At 34.1% G+C, this 22,998-nt stretch overlaps 2 protein-coding genes across 6 annotated transcripts in view; one reads left to right on the forward strand and one right to left on the reverse strand.

Annotated features, from left to right (window-relative positions):
* Nucleotides 1–20,353, reverse strand: part of LRRC40 (leucine rich repeat containing 40) — a 47,389-nt gene extending 27,036 nt beyond the window's left edge. For both annotated transcript variants that reach the window (XM_021678110.1, XM_021678109.1), the window contains exons 1-4: nt 20,181–20,353; nt 6,908–7,089; nt 5,761–5,834; nt 2,802–2,931 (exon numbers count right to left, since the gene is read on the reverse strand). In XM_021678110.1, coding sequence (XP_021533785.1) covers nt 2,802–2,931; nt 5,761–5,834; nt 6,908–7,089; nt 20,181–20,331 — 537 coding nt within the window. In that variant the 5' untranslated portion in view covers nt 20,332–20,353. The remainder of the gene's footprint in view (nt 1–2,801; nt 2,932–5,760; nt 5,835–6,907; nt 7,090–20,180) is intronic.
* A 150-nt stretch (nt 20,354–20,503) lies between these two features.
* SRSF11 (serine and arginine rich splicing factor 11) overlaps nt 20,504–22,998 on the forward strand; it is a 44,323-nt gene continuing 41,828 nt past the window's right edge. For 3 of the 4 annotated variants that reach the window (XM_044914536.1, XM_021678143.1, XM_021678148.1), the window contains exon 1: nt 20,522–20,570. The gene's annotated coding sequence lies outside the window, so the exon portion shown is untranslated. Of the gene's footprint in view, nt 20,571–22,998 lie in introns of all 4 variants that reach the window. The other variant, XM_021678144.1, reaches the window with a different exon arrangement.

Genomic DNA, 22,998 nt, shown 5'->3' on the forward strand with positions numbered 1-22,998 from the left:
AGGAGAATGCAACATAAAGAAAGACTATTTCAAAGGTGATATGTTTTGTAACCCTCATTCACTGACAATTTCACAAGTTGTTTGTCATTCATTACCTCAGTATTCTATTAGACCACTATGTGCCCAGTAATGGAGCAGAAAGGAATCAGAATGAATTCTGACTTCAGAAATACTTTACATGAAGGTTTCTGTTATTACTAAGTCATGCTATATCATGCATCATGTTTTTAGTTAAAAAATCCATTTGTCCATCTAATATTTAGTGAGTACCTAAGATAATTAGGCAAACTGTATAGGTAAACTGTAATATGAAAAGAAAAATGTCTTTGCAAGAGAAAAAAAATCTTGAGACACAAAAAATAAAGCTGAGAAAATGGACATTTTAATTTTTAAGGAAAAAATATTCCCTCTCGGTTCTTCTGCAGACCTCAGCAAGTCTGCTTTGACTAAGTCCAGAAGTTTACTCTACTCTCTGCTTTTCCTTCATTCAAGCTTGCCTAATTAATGTCTATATCTGTTTTTTAAGTCATTGTTTCTGTTTTTTCTTTAAAACATAAACAGTTAAGAAAGAACTGTTTTTTGAAACTCCATTTAAAAGACAATCAGATAACTCTTATGACATCTGAATTAGGTATAAGTACTCCACTAGCTATCAGCAAACTGTTAGGTGGGGCCGGTTGCAACAATGAATAAAAAATAGTTACTTAAGGGAACTTGTTCTCTGAAGACGCATTTAGTCTAACATTAAACAATTACATTCTGTAACTCTAAATCAGTTAAGAAGATAGTAAAAGGTAAAAACACTAGACCAGCTATTTTTTTTATAAAACACAGATACAATTATAAATAACACAAAATAATGTATCACAATCAACAACAGGAAACAACAATCTACAACTCCAATACTCTAAACACTAATAATGAACAGATTACTATGAAATAAATACTTTGTAATATCAAAAGTTACTGACACTAAATGCAATGTAGTATTCTGGATTGGATCCTGGAACAAAAAAAAGGACATTAGTGAAAAAACTGGGAAAATCTTAATAAAATCTGTAGTGCAGTTAGTAATACTGTACCAATGTTAATTTCTTAGTTTTTCAAATGTCCCATGGGTATGTAAAATATCAAATTAAGGAAAGCTAGGTGAAGAGTATATGGCAACTCTCTGTACTCTCTTTACATTTTGTAAATCTAAATTTATTTCAAAATAAAAAACTTAAAAGTTTTCGATACAGAAAAGATACTAATTCACAAATTCTTAGGATATTTTTAAAAACACAAAACAAAATTACTAATAAAGTTAAACATTTAATTATTGCAGTTAATAACTAGATATAAAATATAAGTACATTATACATAAATTAATCAGTATTTATGCTGTCATTTCTTCAATAAATATTCATTTAGTACCATTGCTAAGCAGCTTTTATATAACTTTAAGAAATATTACTAGCTTAAATTATTAAACATGCTTATATTTCTAATGTGATATACTGTTGCTCACATTTATGATTTGATACTGAGTCCTTAATAATACAATTCTCAACTGAAATATCCTTTCATTATGCAAATGACTATCTGGGAACCCATAAAAAGGAAACAACTGGGAACTGCTACAGTTTATTAGGTTTCCTTTCTAATCTAAATACTCTTCTTTTTTTATTTACCAATTGCTATCTTTTACCATTAGACTTTATAAGAAAATCTGATGGCCCCTTCCTTAGCCATTCATTTTATCTACCTATGCCTTTAACTTTCCAAACCTTATTTCCAATCTGATCAAATTGAAAGACAGATACTGAAGAATGGCTGCAGACGGTTATAAATATTGATTTCAAACACTAGAGCAGATGAGGGGAATATCAAGGAAGATGTATTTACAGGAAAAAAGTAGAGGTAAAAGAATTAACTTCCCCTTTAATGAGAAATAAACTTTAAGACTAAATTGACATAAGTTTTTGAAAACATGTAATAGGGAAAACAACAAGAATGTAAGAGGAAATAACTATGTGGAGTAAAGATTATATATTAGAACAAGTAATCTAATCTAGCTAGTCTTTCAGATCGAATATTTTAGTGGAACCTTACTCCTTCGGGGTATAATGGGAGAAAAAAAGGGATACACTTTGGAGTCAAACTGACATGTTAAAATCCTGAATTACATGGCTTCAGATAAGGTACTTTTTTTTTTTTCTAATAAACCCTAGTTCCATATCTGTATTAGGCGATAAAACTATGTACCTTGCTATATGTAAAGCACAAAGCAAAGTGCCTATTATTTTCATTATTCTTAATATCTGTATTGCTTTATAGTTATCTCTATTTAGGATGTGACATAGATGGAATGAAAATTTTGCGAGGTAAGGTGGACATTTTGAAAAATAGGGAAGAAAAGGCAGGCCTTAAAGGGACCGTCTGAACACTCAAAGGACAGGAGGAGGGTTGTAGGGACAATAAAGAAGGAATGGGTATACAAATGGAAATTCGTATATGCTAAAGACACCTTTCCCCTATTTTGCAAAGCCATAAAATCCTCTGAATAACAGTCATCCTTATCACCCCCTTCCACACGCTACTCTTAAATTAAAACCTAAGGTGATTTTATAAGAAAAAATAGGAAAAATAGATTTACAATTACTAATTTAGCAATCTAATTGAAATGCAGTTTCTGATAATCTAGTCCTATAATCATCTGTCCATGTTTTTCATGATTTCAATCATACATCCAATTTCTCAGCCTGATGAAAAATCACATCAGCCCCAAATTATATAAAAATTGGAAAATTACAACTTACCAAATCTTCTAAATTGAAAAGTTGTTCAAATCCCTCTGGAATGCAAGTTAGTTCATTATGCTGGAGATATAGACCTTTCAGGTTTCTTAAATTTGTAATTTCTTCAGGAAGTATTTGCAGTTTGTTATGGCTATTGATTGATAAAATAAATGCTGAGTAATTCAGTAACAACATAATAAATATTTGTAAAGGTATTTTTGCTAACCAACTACATGGGCTCATTTTTAAAAATGAAATATGGTTACTAATTCTAAAAACTTATTAAACTTCACATCCTAAAAGTATATAACTCATTAAGATTATAGTCATCTAAAGTAATCAAATTGAGAGTTTCAAAGAAAACAAAGAAATAAAGGTTTTTATTTTTATTTTTTTTAAAAGATTTTTATTTATTTGACAGAGAGACACAGTGAGAGAGGGAACACAAGCAGAGGGAGTGGGAGAGGGAGAAGCAGGCTCCCCACTGAGCAGGGAGCCCGATGCGGGGCTCGATCCCAGGACCCTGGGATCATGACCTGAGCCAAAGGCAGACGCTTAACAACTGAGCCACCCAGGCGCCCCAAGAAATAAAGGTTTTTAACCAAATAATTTGTGAACTTTTGATTGCTTCCTTATAACCTACTCTTGATTTTATACGCAATGTGAGAGGATACACTGGACTCCTAATTTTTCATACTGTATCTGAATTTTTTTATTTTATTTTAAAGATTTTATTTATTTGAGAGAGAGGGAGAGAAAGAGAGAGTAGTGCTCATGTGAGCACAAGTTGGGGCAGAGGCGGAGGGAGAAGGAGAAGCAGGCTCACCACTGAGCAGGGAGCCCGAAGCAGGGCTCGATCCCAGGACCCCAAGATCATCACCTAAGCCAAAGTCAGACACTTAACTGACTAAGCTACCCAGGCGCCCCTGTATCTGAATTTTAGAATTCTGACAGAGATATGGGCACATATACACTACAATGGAGTCATAGCTTCTATGGGGAATGTGTTTCTAAGCTAGCACTCAAGACAAAAATAGCTATTTCTGTTTAAGGGCCTGGTATGTCCAGCTGAATGTAATGTGCAACTCCACTCTTCTTTGTACTTAATTTTACTCGGCTCAGTCCTTCTGTAGAGGTACTTGGTTTATTTCTAGAAGTCCCAAGTCACTGAAGATGATACATTCCCTTATAATTAAGAGATGACCTGATTTAATTTATTCCCAGATCTACCTCAACTATTCACTTAGGAATTCCATTCTATTTTCATGCCATCTACAATTACTTAACAAATAACAGGGTGAAATGAGAAATATAATGGGGTAAAAATAACCTTAAATTATATAAAAATAAAACTAGTTGGAACAAAAATACCAAAAGATGTCTTCTAAAATAAATAAAAACCACTAAAAAATTGTCAAAAATTGGTTATTATTGTTGGTCACTTAATTGAAAATCTTTGTAGATTTCACAGGGATGTAGTTGGGCAGAGATGTAATTCTAGCTACATATTTCCTCCATTCCTCTCCCCATCTATTTCCTCCACCCTAACGCTTATACTCTGAAGGGCTGGAAGCTAAGGCTAAAGCCAAAGCCATACCCAATCCATACTCCCTCACATATTCTCTCAACCCTCCCCATTCTTGCCTTTGCAGGCCACATCCTGCCTTGGACTTGTATGGGGAAGAGGTTCTGATGTAGCTTTCAACAACTAGCACCTTTTATGTATAGATATTTTTGTTGATTTGTGGTAATTTTTTCAACAGATGAGGACTGTAACTTAAGGAAATGTTTTCCCTCAATTAATTTACCCACAGAATACTGAGACTTGATTATGCTATGTTAGATAGATCTGTAACCATACCAATTTTATGAACCACAGTTTTTCAAACTATGTTTTGAACACTTAATAAACCTTTTTATTTTATCTCCTAAATGAAATCTTCCCAAATCCCTTTCCCCTAATCTGTGTATATATAATACACATAAGGTACTTATTATTTCTTGGAAGTCTAGATGTGTATTAAAGGGCAAACAAAGTTAGCCAGAGCCTTAGCCACGTGGCTTCCTACATACCTACCAACAAGTACCAGAAGCATATCTGTAGAACTCCAGGAGTCCTCAGAAAAGTTTAAAAGCTACTAATACTAAAACCATGACATTTTTCATCATTAATGAAAGAATTATTTCAAATTTTTTCCTATTGCTTAACCTAGATATTTTTTAGAATATCAAAGTAACTTAAAACCTGAGATATCAACAAAAAGGTTACTAAAATAACCAGTAAAAATTGCTACATAAAAATAAAACAAAAAGAGGTCACATGGGTGATTCAGTTAGTTAAGCATCTGCCTTTAGCTCAGGTCATTATCCCAGGGTCCTGGTATTGAGCCCCAGATCCTCGGGCTCCCTGCTCAACAGGGAGTCTGCTTGTCCCTCCCTCTCTGCCCCCCTGCCCACTTGTGCTCTCTCTCTCAAATAAATAAAATCTTTTTAAAAATTAAAATAAATAAATATATAAGTAAATAAAACAAAAAGTACTTAAAAAAATCAACTGGCCTTACATTTATAAAATCAGAAAAACATGCAGGCAATTCTGAAAAAATAATAAAAAATTCAACAAAAATCATCTGAGAAAATTTAAAATTCTTACTCTGGGGTGCCTGGGTGGCTCAGTCGGTTAAGCACCTGCCTTTGGCTCAGGTCATGATCCCAGGGTCCTGGGATCGAATGCCGCATTGGGCCCCCTGCTCAGTGGGGAGTCTACTTCTCCCTCTACCCACCACGCTCTCTGTCTCTCTCACTCTCTCCCTCAAATAAATAAATAAAATCTATAAAAATAAATAAATAAAAATTCTTACTCTGCTTTTACCACTTTGAGTTAATACAAAAATATTTTCTAGTATTAAAAAAAATTTTTAAAGAATATTAGATTTACACCCTTATATTAGCAATATTGAAATTAAATAAGCTTAATTTTTACCTGACATTAAGTTTCTGAAGATTTTCTAACTCTCTTATGGCAGAAGGAAGGGATGTCAGCTGATTATCATGTATCTAAAAGTTATTAAAAAAACAGTCAATATCTTAGTCTTTTGACTAACCATATGAGTTTGCCATTGTACAGAATTTTTCAACAATAATTCTGCTATTCTAATTTAATAGTATACTTGGAGTATTGTTAATTTGTTCTATGTATAGAAGCAGAAAAGGAGTTTGAAGTTGACTAAGCTCCTGTTCAAAAGTCATGAAGTGGTAAGTCATCAATTTTAAATATTACAATTAAAAAAAATAACCTTACCTCATTCAGTGAAATTTCAATCTCAAATGAGAGATGAGAGGGTTAGAAACTAATAGCACTTGATGGTATAATTTATGTCAACATATACAAAAAATGAAAACAAGAAAGAGGAGGGGGACCTCTATTATGTTCTCATATTATTTTCAAGATATATGGAACCTTAGATTCAATCCATTCATTTTGCAAATGAGGAAAATAAAAACTTCTCTAGAAATTTGACCAGATCCAACACTTTCAGACGTGAATTGGAAGATTTCTGATGTTCCTAAATAAAGTACATCAAAACTCCACAGATTGCGAAATAAACTACTCATGCTTTACAATATGACATGGCAACGAGACTAAAAAATAGTCCTTGAATAAACACACAAGAAGTTCAATAATTTAAGTCAGTATTGAAGTTTAAAAAAAAAAGTAATTCCAAGTACTGCTTTAATGTCTAGGTCGATGAAGAGAAAAATAACAGCAGTAAAAGAAAAAAGATGAGCAACAGCAACCACTTGTTAAATATGGATTCTGTTTACATGCAATAATGCATTAAATTCTAAGAACAATTTTTAAAAATAGGTAGTAGTGTCAGTCCTCGTTTATAGATGTGGAAACTGAGGTACAATGAAGTAACTTTCCCGAGGTCACACAGCTATCAAGTGACGCAGTCAGAATTGGAAGCCTTATGTTCTGTAAGTGCACTCTTAACCATCATGCTATGCCTATCAATAATTTATTCTTCCTTATGTTCTACCAATTAAACATGTGTTTTCTGCTTATCAAAGCCTAAATTTACCTTTAGAGTCTCCTTAACAACCCATATTGATACCAGTCAACTTACATCAAGAACAGTGAGTGCAGGCAGGAGTCGTAGGTCATCTGTAAGTGACTTAAGTTTATTGTTGGATATGATTAGTTTGGTCAAATCCGTCTGCTCCCACCATCGCTCAGTAGCACTGAATGAAAGATTCTGATTAGCTTCCTCAGGAATATCCACATTTATTCTCCAGACACACTGAGGTACTATTTCCATCACCACCACACCAAAAAGAAAGAAAACAAGAAGTGAGATACTAAGTGACATACTTTTATAATAGCCATTCAGTTTATCTATTGAAAAGCATTTTCTGAAACATTAAAAACTTTTTAAAAATTCAAAGAGCAATAAATTACAACTAAAGTTGATTTTGTTCAAAACCAGAATGTGGTATGTATTTTATATATTAAATCTTACTTTTCTTTTTTTTTAAGGTTTTATTTGTCAGACAGAGAGAGAGAGAAAGAACACAAGCAGGGGGAGGGGCAGGCAGAGGGAGAGGGAGAAGCAGGCTCCCCACTGAGCAAGGAGCCTGATGCGGGACTTGATCCCAGGACCCTGGGATCATGACCTGAGCTGAAGGCAGATGCTTAACCATCTGAGCCATCCAGGTGCCCCTTACTTTTATTTTCATTCAACTATATTTACTATACACATACTCTGCACAGCACATTGTAGTAGATATTTAAGACAATAAAGAAGGGACTTTATCATTATGCTAATACAATAAAGGCATGAAAACCAACATTTACAAGGTGATGTCATAAGTTTTATAACAGGAGTATATACTGTCTGAGAAAGCACTAGTAATAATAATATCTAATAATAATAGCTAACATTTACAAATATCAGGCAATTTTCTAACATACTCATTTAAACCTCATAATAACTCTGAGGTAGGTGCTATTACTATTCTCATTTATAGATAAGAAAAATGGGGCACAGAATGTATAATTTACCTAGGGCTATCCAGCTAGTAGGTAGCAGAAATGGGATTCAAACATGTGCACAGCTATATTGTCTTGACCCTCAGTGGACATTTGGAAGGCATAACTAATTCTGGTAGCTGCTATTTTACCTAACATACAATTTTATTTCTTACTCCATCACACAATATTGTGTGAATTCTACTGCAGCAAATACAGTAACCTCTTAAACACAGCAAATAAGACCATATAAATTGAACAGGGAGAGTCCAGGTTCACCACTATAAAATCTGAAACTCCAGAGGGTATTAACTTGCTATAGCGTTGTAGCAAAACTATTTTAGAGTCTTTCATTCCAGGGCACCTGGGTGGCTCAGTCGGTTAAGCGTCTGCCTTCGGCTCAGGTCATGAGTATGTTAGAAAATTGCCTGAACCCCACATCAGGCTCCCTGCTCAGTGTGGAGCCTGCTTCCCCCTCTCCCTCTGCCTGCCCCCCCAACCCCTTTTGTGCTCTCCCTCTCTCAAATAAATAAAATCTTTAAAAAAAAAAGTCCTTCATTCCTTCATAAAAGTAGGACTACATAGTAGTATGATCTAGAACTTTCAGCAGTTATTAATCAAGGCAACAACTGGTTATATCCTGCAGTCATTGACTAAGATGTCAGAATGAGACTAAATGGAAAGCTGTGGTCCAAGTTTCAAATTCAGCACATTGAAGTATAATTCAGGATTACTAATCTGATATAATGGTTTTATAGTAGCAAAGCAAAGCTCCTGAAATCCATGAGACTTACACTCCTTCAAAAAAATGGGGTATCTATATTCATATTAGAATGAATGAAAAGATCCCTTTCCTACCCCTTCTCTCTGGTTAGGTAGCCTCTTCTTTATACTTCTACCAATGAATCCAGATAATATGAATATTATAGAATATAAGTCCATTCATGTTTCTGTTTGTGGATAGAGGTTTATTTTTAAAGTAAAGCAAAATAAAAAGAATTCACTCTCCCCAACTTTTTCGAGAGCAAAAGCACCATAAAATGTACCATTATTACTACTATTACTATTACCATTGCTACCATTATTATTTTGGTATATAGGTATGGATGGTTGAGTGGGAATAAGAAATAGGGATCAACTACAGATTAGCATGAGAATTTATTGACACCAAAAGAATCCATATAACTGGCGATGTTCATGTATTTGACTAAATATCAATGTTACTCTTGAGAAATTTTTTTTTAAAAGTTACCAACATGCCATCCAGGTTCAGTCACCAACAAAACTTTCCAGAACAAAAAAACAAGGCAAGACGAAACAATACAAAACACACAAAAAGGTACAGAAGAAACTATGTGATACGCACAACTCTACTCCTAAGAAAATATATAGAGCATTTGTGCATCTATTTTTCTCTGATACCTATATATAGGTACATGAAGATGATTATAATTAAAAAGCAATGTAATAACAAATTTTGGTGGGGACAAAGGCAGGGAGCACAAGAAATTCACGCAACATAATGAAAATACCTGTTACCCATCAACTATACTAAATCAATGTTACAATTTTATCATCACAGATTTTTTTGTTAGCAAAATTTGTCCTTGTGGGAACTATCAAGGAATGGATAACTGTTGATACTATATTGTTACTGAATATGTATCAATTTGCTTTTCCATAAACACTGACATACTGCTCATTCTTTTCCCCATTACAGTTTGTGAGGTATCCCAATTTCTTGAAGAGCTTACGGCTTCAAGATTCATGTCACTTTTCTTTCCCTACCCCAAAACACAAAGAACCACTAAAAGTTATAAAAAGTCCTAATTATTGAGGAATTCTATAGAGCCATCCTAAAATAGCTTACCAATGCATGAAACAATCAGGTAAAGATAAATGTCAATAGGCATATAAATGTGAAAAAAAATTACTATGTAGTCAGGTTTATTTATTTATTTATTTGGCTCCACACCCAGTGTGGAGGCCAACATAGGGCTTGAACTTACAACCCTGAGATCAAGACCTGAGCTGAGATCAAGATTTTGACACTTAGCCAACTGAGCCACCCAAGTGCCCCTCATTTGCTTTATGTAAAATTTAAAGTATTATATAAAATGTCAAATATATACATAAATTTAGAGAATAGTATAATGAAGTAACACTCCATGTATCCATCATCCACCTATAACAATTATCAACTCATGTCCAGTCTTGCTTCATAAATAATCTCATTTTATAATAATCTAAGCTACAATCATAAACTAGAAAAAGTACCCAAAGTAAACAAAAGCAAAGAAATAGAGGGGAAATCAATGAAACAGAATAGATAAAAAACAGTGAAACCAATACCTGTTCTTTGAAAATTGGAATATCACCTTAGATCCTACAGATGTTAAAAAGATAAGGGAATATTATAAACAACTTTACATCTATAAATTCAACAGCTTAATTAAAATGAACAAATTCCTTGAAAGGGGGAAAAAAAACCACAACAGCAATATAAAACCTGAGTAGCCTTGTATCTATTAAAGAAATTGAATTTGCTATTTTAAATATTCCCATTTAAATATTTAAAACATATTTAAAACAAAGAAAACTCCAGGCCCAGATGGCTTCACTGGTGAATTCTAACAGACATCTGGAGTAGAAATGATATTAACTCTACATAGACTCTTTCAGAAAACGGAGGAAAGAGCAATCCCTCACTCATTTTATAAAGCCAGCATTAGCCTGATACCAAAACCAGACAAAGACATTAAAAGAAAAAAACTACAAACTCCCTAATGATTATAGGCTCAAAATTCCTTAACAAATTTATTACCTACATATAAAAAAATACATCAGAATCAAGTGGGAATTACATCAAGAATGAAAGACTTTTAACATTTGAAGATCAATGAGATCTATCATATTAACAGAAAAAAAGACACCAATGATTCTCAAGAAATGCAAAAAAAAAAAAAAAAAGTATCTGACAAAAATAAACAAGAAGAAGCTCTCAAAAACCTAAGTACTGACGGGAATTCCTTTGACCTAACAGAGGGTTTCTATGAAAAGCATATAGCTAACATCATACATAACGGTAAAGACTAAGTGCTTTCGCCCATTATCACTACTTCAGAATTTTACTCTGGGTCCTGACCAATGTAGTAAGATAAGGAAAATAAATAAATGGCATTCAGATCGGAAAGGAAAAAGTAAAACCATCTCTATTAGTAGAAAACATGATCATCTATGCAGAAAATCCTAAGGAATCTATAAAAAAATTATATGGAATGGGTTTAGAGATTCCACAGAATTCAAGGTTAATATACAAAAATCAACTGTGCTTCTATGTATTAGCAATCAATAAATGAAAATATTTTTTAAATGCTTAAAGATTTATAAGACACAGCATCTAAAACCATGAAATAGGGCTAAGCTTAACAAATATATGCAAAACCTTTGGTATGAAAAATAAAAATATTGCTGTGAAAATTTAGAGGTCTAGATAAGCAGATAAATATACCACATTACAAACTAATTAAGTTGTCACTTCTCCCCAAGGTGACTTACAGATTCAGCACAATCCTAATCAAAATCTCAGAGGGCATTTCCACAGAAATTAACAAGCTGATTCTAAAATGTATTATCAAAATGCAAAAGAACTAAAATAGATAAAATAATTTTTGAAACAGTAGAAAAAAGTTGTAGAACTTAATGGTACTTGATTTAAAGTCTTACCATAAAACTTGTCAAGACAGTGTATTAGTATAAAGATATATAAATCAATAGAAAAGATGAGTTCAGGAATATTCCATGCAATAATATATTATCAATTATTTTCAACAGAAGTGCCAATTTAATAAGAAATAGTCTTTTCAACAAATGGCACTGGAACTGTAAATTCATATGGATAAAAAAATGAACCTCCACCTTTACCTTATGACATACTCTAAAATTAACTTAAAATAGATCATAGACTTAAATATGAAAGACAAAACTATAAAACTTCTAAAAGAAAGCAGAGGAGAAAATCTTCACAGCCCCTGGATGGATAAAATTTCTTAGTACAGAAAAAGTACAAATCCCAAAAGAAAAATAATTGATAAATTGGACTTCCTCAAAACTGAAAACTTATGTTTTTCTAAAGAAATTATTAATCCTCAGACCAGGAAAATATATTAGATATCAATAGAGATAGATATCTGAAGTACTTCTGTCCCCCAAATATAAAAGTTCTTACAACTTAAATACAAATAGCCCAATTTAAAAATAGACAAAAAATCTGAACACTTGGCAGAAGATATACAAATGGCCAATGAACATTGAAAAAGATGCTCAACATCATGAGTCATTAAGGAAATATAAATAAAATCATAAGGAGGTACTATAATACAAGCACAAGAATGCTAATGTCAAAAAGACTGACAATACAAAGTGTTGGTAATGATCTGGAGCAAATGAATCTCCCATGTTTACTGGGAGCAAAAAGCTTAGTAAATTCTTATAAAGTTAAATATACACTTATTACTATATGTCAAGCAATTCTACTCCCAGGTATGTAACTCAACAGGAATGCTAACATAAGTCTACACGAAGACTTTACTTGAAAGCTCATGGCAGTTTTATTCATAACAGCCAAAAACTAGAAGCAAATCAAATGTTGATCACAGGTGAATGGATAAACAAACTGAGGTATATACATACAACAGACTATTACTCAACAATAAAAAAAACTACTGATATAAACAACAGGGATGAACCTCAGAAAACATACTAAGCAAGAGAAGCCCAAAACAAAACAAAAATTGCAAATGTATAATTCCGTTTAAATGAAATTCTAGAAGCAGCTAATCTATACTGACAAAAAGCAGATCACCGGTTGTGTGGAATTAGCAGTGGGGGTTGACTGACAAAAAAAGGGCATAAGGGAACTTTTTGAGTGTTGGAAATACTCTATATTTTTTACTGCGGTAGTGGTTACACAACTGTATGTATGTGTATATTTATGTGTGTGTGTGTACATATATATATATCAAAACTCGCTGAATGGTACACTTAAAATGGATGCATACATTGTTTATAAATTATATCCCAATAAGGTTAACTCAAAATAAAATAAAGATGATGTAATATATCAAGGTAATCTTATGTATGCATATATTCACATATATGTATATATATATATCAAATGAATAAACAAATTGAGATACATATATATGCATAAATACACATACATATATACACCTACACACACACATATATATATTTCTCACAAGATGATAATTGTTTCAAACAGTACTACTTGATACAGCTTTCTGCAATGATGGAAATATCCTATATGCTGCACTATTCAATATGGTAGCCGCTAGCTGCATACAACACTTAAAATGTGGCTAAAGAACATGATTTTTAATTTTATTTAATTTTGGTTAATTAACATTTAAATAGCCATATGTAACTAGAGGCTTCCACAATGAACAGAATGGCCATTAACGAAGACTGAGAAAAGATTCCTTTGCATGTTTTTTTGGTGCATATTACTTTATCTTCCACTGACAATAGCTAATTATAGAAATGGGGACTACAGATGAGTTGATGGCAGAGAACTGTCTAATTTGGGGAAGATACTTAGAAGTGGGTAAGGGAAGAAACAGAGAAGAAATAAAAAAAAAATGTTTAAAATGGTGTTTACATGGAAGGCTAAAAGAATGTGTAGCCAGTAAACTACAGAAGCAACAAACCATGAAATTTAAAAATCTATTTTGATGGTTTTGAACAGTTGCATAGATACAATGATCACCCATAGTATATGATATTTCCTTAAAGTAGAAAATCGTAATCATTCCTATTAAGGTCTATACCCTTGTATATGTAGATTCCATCTGCTAAACGGTTGTAAATATATTAAACTATAATACACCGTATCACATCATGGATGTATCACTGACCAAAGAGTCAGAGAACTAAGTGTTGGTTTAAACTGCGCAACTAATCAAACTGGCCAGTAATCCAACATCTCTGGTTACCAATTTCCTTGTTGATTAAATAAGAGGGCCCCACAGTAACATAAAAGCTAGGTAGGATGCAGCAGTAGTAATACAAAAAGTATTCTGCTAGGTGCAGAACAATATTTTAATATCAGCTTATCCTACAAATGCCATTCACTAAACCCTCTACCGAATTATGAGGATTTTACAGGAATAAAGCAGTAGATCCAGCACTATGTAAAAGATCAGGGAAAGCTCATTGATAAACATCCAAATTTCTCCACAGTGGCCCCTTTACATTAAAGAAAGAATCCCATACTGACGATCCACAATACTGCAGTGTCACTTTCAGACTATCTTTAAAGTTTAATAAGAAACAAATACACTCATACATTTATACACACACACACACCACCAGAGTAAAATTAAATAGTTATATAGAAAGGATTAACTCAGTTTCAGCTTGAGATTGACCCAGAGGAATGTATCTTTGTGTTTTAGAACACCTTAGTCATTGTTATGTTAGAATGCATGAAGAGAACTGTTCTCTCCTGAAGTCCAGCAGGATACTGTAAAAAAAAAAAAAAGAAAAAGAAAAAGAAACAATGTTTAACATATAAAAAAGAAAACATTTTTACCAATCGCTTTAAGAGAAAAACAAGTTTGAATTTATACTTTAATTTGACGGTACATTCAGCTTTATAGTGAAGATAAGCCTCACTGAAACTGTAATTCCATTCTTCCCAATCTGTACTTTTCCTGTGACAATAACTATGACAGATGGCATTCACTTAACTAACACCCTCTGTCCTCTCCTACTCAAGAAAACATACTAAAATGCAAATGAGTGAACATATTAATATAGGGATAAGTTTAAGTTCTGCACTAATTTATTAAACACATTTGGCACTGATAGTACACTCGAGATACACTTTTCAAGAGATTGAAACACTGAAGTTCAGAACTATTTTAACAGACCAAGAAATAGGAATGGCACTTTTAATTAACCATCTAGTTCCTTGTTTCATAACCCAAACAAGCAGACTTCCCTGGATTTCAGTATACTAAAAACTAAATGTTTACCTCAAGATTCTGCTATTATATACAGATTAAAACACTTTCCTCTTGTTTTCATTTCTAAGAATGTTCAAGAATAGCTTATTTGGATGATCCACTCAATAGTTTCTTTCTGGAATTATTTGTTATTAAAATGTGATACTTTGGTTAATTCTTATTAGCGGTTTAGACTATTAAATTCGATTAAGACAACCAGTAGTCAAAATAGAGTTAAGCTAAATAGTAAAGCAGAACACAGTTAATAGAGATTTAAGGATGGCTGTTTAAAACTTGGGAAATATATGGTTTATGTTACACTTTTTACTGTGTCATAACAAACTGTACATACTGAAAAATGCAGATTCTCAGTACCTTTAAACAGATGGCATGACATCGTGAGGCCTAGAAGCCCTAAACCTATTTACTTAATTCCACAAATGGAAACTAACCAAACTGCTCTCTTCAAAATAAGGATACCCTTATACCCATATTTCCCTTTCAAATAATGGTTTCCAAATAAATTTAATTGGTTTGTTTAGTAAAGTATCCACTTACCAATTCTCCTGTCAGTTCAACAATGTGGTTTCCTTTAAAATTCACAGCATTCTTTTTGTTCCAAACTCTGGTACCTTTTACTTTCATTCAGTTTTTGATGTATCACCCAAAAACATTTTCTACACTACTATTCTACCAATGTCACGTAACCACAAGCAATCAATACCTCCTATTCAATCCATCTTTCTTTTATCTGATCCAATGAAAAAGCTGCAATATCCATACTAAATCAAACAATGATATATTTTTGTGTACTTGTTCAGAAAAAGAGCTGTCATTCAAAAATTTCCAGAATATTTCTAATATTCTTCTTTGAAGTTGGTTATTAACAGTTATTTTGTTTCAGCACGCCTTTGTCAGTTTATAGGACTGACACTCAAGAATGATAACTTTAAAACTGCCAACAATATTCAAATATTTAAGTAAATTATAGTAGTCATAAGATGAAATATTATAGTCATTAAAAATAATCAGATTATTCAAGTGACACCAAAAAATGTCCAAACAGAAGTACAGCAGGACTCAGTACAATTCTAAATTTGTTTAAAATAAAAAACACAAGGCAAATTATACATTGTATTCACACAAAAAAACTTTAGAAGAAAAACCTTCAAAATATCAACAGTGACTAACCCTGAATGATTATTTTCCCTTTTTATGCTTTCTATAGATTATACTTTTTCTATAATAGACACAATGCTTTTATAAAGAAGAAAATGATAAATGGGTATTTTCATAAAAGAACTATGGCCTATCAAAAGAAAGGGTACTAAAAGCCATCAAGAGTACTCATTTCAGTTACAGGTAGAAATTAAGGTGTACTGGGTACCAGTTAACAACCTATTAGGGTAATAAAATGCCTCACTGCTCTTAGAGCTTCCACTAAGAAGAATCAATTCAAGAAGGCCACCATCTAAGAGAAAGAATAAACAGAATTTTAACTGCTTTGGGTTATATACATCAAAATGAAAGGCTAGGTTCTATTTTTCCAATATAGAAATAATGGACACGAGCAATTTTAAATTGCTGCATAAATATGGAGGGAAGAAAGACCTGGAGTACAACACAAAAATTTGTTATTTGTTCAATAAGTGCAATTCTTAATAAATAAATTTGAATAAAACATATTAAAATGCCTATGTGACTATAAATTGTTTGAAGTGTTAATTTGCTTCTTCACAATATCTGGAAGAACCACAGATAGCAGATATATAACAAATGCAATTTAAATAAGTGTCTGTAACTCCCCACAGCATTCAAACACTTTCATATTTATTATCTCATATCTTTCATATAAAATATCTCATGATATCTCATACATATTGATAGTAATCAGAAAGCCATGTTTGATAATCGCTTTTGAACATAATTCATAATTTTAGGTAATAACATTTGGAGATAATAATAAAAATAATGATAATAATAAAAATAATGTCTTTTTTATTTTTATTTATTTATTTGGACATAGAGAGAAAAAGGGGGGTGGGGGGTGGGGAGAGGGCAGAGGGAGAGGGAGAATGAGCATCTTAAGCAAGCTCCACGCCCAGTGTGGAGCCCGACATAGGGCTCGATCTTAGGACCCTGAGATCATGACTTGATCCGAAATTAAGGGTTGGATGCTTAACCAACTGAACCACCCAGGCACCCCAAGAAGACTTTTTAAAAAATGAGTATATTTTAAAAAGTATAACAGTAAAAGGGACAAGATAGTAAAAGTTTATCAGAAAATAGTAATCATTTTTCTACAACTAACTTATGTCAAAAAACAAAACCACTTATGTAGCTTTCATCTATATGTCATATAACACAGACTTTAAAAAATCCTAACAGGCCATTGGCCTTTTATGTATCACTTATTCATTGAACCCTAACTTACTGAACAGAGACATGCAGCATGAAAAGGCAAAGGACAACCATGCTCAACAGTAAGAAAACAAACAACCCAATTAAAAAATGGACAAAAGATCTGAAAAGGCACCACACCAAAGAAGATATACAGATGGCAAACAAGCATATGAAAAGATGTTCCACATCATATGTCATTAGGGAATAGGAAACTAAAACAACATTGAGACAGGACTACATACTTAATAGAATGGCTAAACTCCAAAAACCTAATACCAAATAGCAGCAAGGAAGTAGAAGAGGAACTTTCATTCATTGCTGTTGAGAATGCAAAATGCTACCTCCATTCTGGAAGACAGTCTGGCAATTTCCTACAAAGCTAAGCGTAGTCTTACCATGTGATCTAGCAATGGCACTCTAAGTTTACACCCAATTAGTTGAAAATTTACGTCCACACAAAAACCTGAGCACAAATAGCAGCTTCATTCATAACTGCCAATAACTAGAAGCAACAAAAATGCCCTTCAAAAAGTAAATGGATAAAATGGCACATCCATACCATAGAGTAATATCCAGGGATAAAAAGAAATGAATTATCAAGCCACAAAAAGACATGGAAGGACCTTAAATGCATACTGCTCAGTGAAAAAAGCCAGTCTGAAAAAGCTACTTATTGTATAATTCCAATTATATGGTATTTGGGGAAAGGCAAAACTACAGGAGCAGAAAGAATGGTGGCTGCCAGGCTTGCCAGAATGAATAGGTAGAGCCCAGAGGATTTTTAGGGCAGTAAAACTGTTCTATATGATACCATAATGGTGGATACAGGACATTATGCATTTGTCAAAACTCATAGAACTATACAATACTAAGAGTGAACAGTAATGTGAACTATGGATTTTAATTAATAATAATGTATCAATATTAGTTCATCAACTGTAACAAGTACACTAACATTAATGTAAGATGTTAATAAAGGGAAACCAAAAGCTGGGGTAAGGGTGTATATGGGAACTCTGTACTATCTGTTCAATTTTCTGGAAACCTAAAACTATTCTAAAGAGACTTGTTCTACAATCTAAAAGACTGTTTTAAAAGATTAGTTGTTTGGGGAAAAGAATTTTTCATTACTGTCGTTGTTAAAGTATAGGATACTGAGAAAAGATGGGAGGGCCTTGTAAATACTTAAGGGCAAGATTTCAAAAGGTTTTTGTATGTTGCACTAAGAACTTTATACTGAATCTTATGATGTATGGGGAGTCATTAAATGTGAGTGACATAATAAGATCCAGGTTTTAGAAAGATAACTCTTGGTAAGGACACTGTTTTAGAGTGTGAGACTTAAGAAATCCAGGAAAGCATTTAGGAAGCTATTACAATGTTAACAGTGATAGCAATAAAAATGATAATTTTTACTGTGTCCTTTTTATTACCAAGGACTTTGTGTGTATTATCTCAATTAAATCTTAGTAGGCCCTATTATCACTACCACATTATAAATGAGAAAATAAGGTACAGTGAGATGAACCATCTCAAAGTTACATGAGCAAAGATACGCAGATAAGGAGCATGGCTCCACGAGGGGCTATACATGTTTCAGAATTACAGTGGTTTGGGTGTCAAAGTTTGAACGACAAGAGATGTTGAAGGCTATAGCTAGATAAACACATTCTACATTATGATAACAAGGATTTCTTTTTGATTTATAAGGTACAAATACCATGTGCTTCTCCCATTTATATTTTTCTCCTCTATGAAAAACTATACACCCACTCATTCAACATAATTTATTGAGTACCTAGTATGTGCCAGGTATTGTGGTAAGCTCTGTTTACACAGTAATAACCTAAACAGTCCTGATCATGTCATCATGGAGTTAAGAGTCAAAATTCATTTGCTCCCTTAAACTTTAATAGACAAAATCATCTGGGTCCAATCAAAAAGTACGTTCCAGTACACCACTTAGTATTCAGAAATATTCATTCATTCACTTATTTCTTCCACAAACATTTAATAAGAATCTATTATGAACCAAGCAGTATTTTGGTTGTTAGTGAGACAACAATGAATAACACAAAGCTCCTTGATTTCATGAAACTAACATTCTAGTGGGAGAGCAGGGAAGACAATAAACAAATACATAATATAAATTCTGATAGTGATAAATGTTATTAAAAAATTAAACAGGTAAAAAAAAAACCATAGTGTTAGCAATGGTATTTATTGATTAGGGTAGTTAGGAAGGGCCTGTATGAGGTGTGACCTTTGTGCAGAGTCCTACAGGAAGCAAAAAGCCCTAGTCAGGTATCAAGGAAAATGTTCCAGCCTCTGAGAAAAACAAATGTGTATGTACATCTGTAGTTTTAAAATATTTATGTTTCCATTGATTAAAAGCTTTTCCAGATAGAGCAGAGATTTTATGTCATATACCCTTTCATTTGTTCCGAAAGTATTTGCTTGGTCTACTCTATATATGACACAATAAAAAAGCAATCATTATAAGGAAAATGGAAGGTTTCAATCCCAGATAGCCTAAAACCTGAATATAAGTAGAGAAAAACATTACAGGAAGAATGCTATATTCTCTCTCCCCAATCCCTCCCTTACACAAGAGACAATCACAAGAGCATTTGGCTATTATTCATTCATGGTATCCAGATAGGTGCTTGTTGATCTTTACTAGGTTTTTGAGGATGGTCTCAAATTCACTTTGTGTGGCATCTATCTTGATCCTCAATTTAAGAAATATGCTCAGAAAAGTAGGAACCGAACGGGCCAGACCGAACCAGTGGGAATGTGATGGGTGCCTGAATTAGAGCCCGGGGGTCCTGGTTAGGAGACTGTGGCAAAGATGGTCAAAAAAAGCAGGCCAAGGAAAGGGAGTCTGCCAGGGGCAAGTGCTTTCTAATAGCACAATCTGGTCGTACCTCTGGATCTTACCTTCACTGAGATTCCGACCCGAAAGGTTTAGCTGGCCGCTCTTCCTCGCTGCCTTTAACAGCCCCTGCGGTACTGAAGCACCGAAGTCTCTCCTCTCAGCTCTGAAACCCACTCGGGTATCCCGCTCCGCCACTCCCTTCAGGCGCGACATGTTCAAACCCTTTAGTCCAGAACCGGAGCCCCGCGCGTGACGTTTAAAGGTGGCGCCGGCATGCTACCCCGCCCCTGCCGTGAGCGCGCGCTCCGTGCGCTGTGCTCGTGGCCTGGCGACGGGCCTTCGCTCTCCGCGGCGCGGCCCCGATGTCGTCACCGCCAGAGCCTGGGCTGGAGGGTAGAGGAGCCCTTCCCGTTGCCGGTGCCGGCCTTGTGTCTTGCAATTACTTCGCTCAAGTAAGTGCGTTTAACGGGCTGAAGAGGGGCTTTAAGGGTTTATTGTTTGTACTGTTACTGCGACTCCAGCCTTCTCTTCTGTGCTCCCGCCTTGGCGGGGGTGTCAGGGAAGGATAACCTCTCTCCTCGCCTGGCCTGAACGTGGGCCTTGACTAAAACTTGAGACCTGGGCGCGGTCTGCAGCCTCTCTGGACCCTAGTGTGTGTTTGTCGTTTGTGGTGGTGGCGCAGGACCTTCGTCCGGCGTAACAAGTAAAACAGATTTCTGTTCTTCGCGCGTATACCCGGACTCCTAGAATTAGAGCACCTTGCCTGCTGTTGTATTTAGTTTATGGTCCAGAATAGGAGGTGGTGTGAAATGGAAGGGCTGGCATCAGAGGAGAAAAAAGAAAGCTTAATGATAAATGTTCTCTCCACTGGACAGTGTACAGAGACAAGTGGAGACGCAAACTTTAGTGTAGCCAAAACAGCTTGGACTTGGAAGCCTAGGAGATGTGAGTTCGAATCCCAGCTGCTTCTGTATCTTACCAGCCGTGTAACTAACTAGGCAGTTTATTTGCCCGTTTTTAAAGCTTACTTCTTTTTAGTGAAATTAGGAATAATTCCTATCTCATTCGGTTTTTTTGTTTGTTTGTTTGTTTGTTTAAATAAGTGAAGATAGAGCTTTAACTATTGAGTGCTTGGTGAGGAAAGGGACTCCAGGATAGAAAATGAAAATTTTGTCCGATACGTCGGTGTTCCTGGGTAGTTAGTTTCTGTCTGAAATGTACACTTGTATTGATTCATTCGACAAATAATTAGGAATTCATCATCTTCAGTACTGTGCTGGGTGCTAGACTTTTCTTTTGCCTGAAGTGATTTTGTTTTAAAAGGCATATACCGGGAAATATCCTCCTAACCCTCTATTAACTTGGGGATCTGTAGGATGTTTGAAAGGTAGGATGACGGCCCACTGACAGATTCTGCAGCACAGAGTTTTGCCTGAGTCCAGGTTCTTGCTACCTGTAAAATTCGGTTTTTAACACTCTCCCACTTTTACTTCTTGGTTCTTTAGAGTTCTTTACACTAAAAGTGAATAGCAGAAAAGTACCAATAGTTAAACTACCAAGCAAGAAGAGTGGGTTTTAATGCAAGGACCCTAGCTTTTGCAAGGTCACTAATGAGCCTCCTCCCCACCCCAAGTTTATCTTGACAGTAATGATTATTCCCACCTTACTGAGGGGTAAGTGCCAGGCTCAGTGCTAATAATACCTCCTTTGCTATCTCTTATGCAGCGCAATAACCAGTTTTGCAGGTGAAAAAATTGAGGCTGAAAGGGATTAAGGAACTTGTTGAATGAAGGTCACAAGTTTCTGTAAGTGGTATAGCCAAGAATATGAACCTAAGTCTCTCTCCAAAGTCGTTCTTGTTAATCATTATGATTTGCCTGGTGGCTTTTATTTCATCATTTTCAACGACTTTATCCTAGAACCATTTTAAGGGACACTTCAATTATGTTTTAAAAAGAGGGTTTTGTCTTTTTTTTAATTAGGGGAAAAAACTTTTCCTCTTTTGTAGCATGTAACAGCCTACCTTTGGAGGATGAATTGCTCAAGTATTAAAGTTTACAGTAGCTACCACTGCCCCATCATAGATGCCTTTTTTAGTTCAATATTTTTTAAAATAACAGCAAGGTATAATATTTTCATGTATTGTGCTTCTACTTGAAGTTAAATATTTCGTTATTGACGCTTAATTATAGTAAACATTGCTGCATTTTGTAAAAGAGAAGCATAATTCTGTTTAATGGCAAAGTAATTCTGAAAATCCAAGTGACCATATACTTGTGGTAAACTTCAATAGATATAAACTGACATATATAAAAAATTTTACTAGTATGTATCTGTAGTACACTGTGTATTATACCTGTGTAGCAAGTGCAGATTAAGCAACTTGAATTGAGCTTCTTTAATGAGAGAGTATAGGTATATATACTTATATTTGTGGGACTTAGCACTTTATATCAACTGTATTACTTTAGGAAGAATGCATTGCAGACAAAAAACCCAACCCTTTTTCAAGTTGAGCATTTCAGCAAAAGTATTTGCTTTAAAAAAAATGGATTTTCTAAATAACATGAAATGGATGTCTCCTGTGCAGGGGCTGGAGTCTACTGCATGGATACCTTTTGTAACAGAATTTGCCTAGCTACAATTTATTATATTCATTTTGTTATAGTAATGAAAGGTTTCCCTTGTCTATCTTCTTTGCCAAATGAAGAAAGAAAGTGAAAAAAACAAAAAATATATGAACCTAAGAATTACGTCAGCCAAAAAATGCTGTTCTGTTTCATAACGGAAACTATTACCAAAGTAAGATAGAGTGGCTTACCTCTACCGTTACAGTTTAATAAGATTTTCAAACATGTCTGTGTTACTCTTATGAACATT

This window comes from Neomonachus schauinslandi, chromosome 4 (assembly GCF_002201575.2).
Source record: "Neomonachus schauinslandi chromosome 4, ASM220157v2, whole genome shotgun sequence".
NCBI classification, from domain to species: Eukaryota; Metazoa; Chordata; class Mammalia; order Carnivora; family Phocidae; genus Neomonachus; species Neomonachus schauinslandi.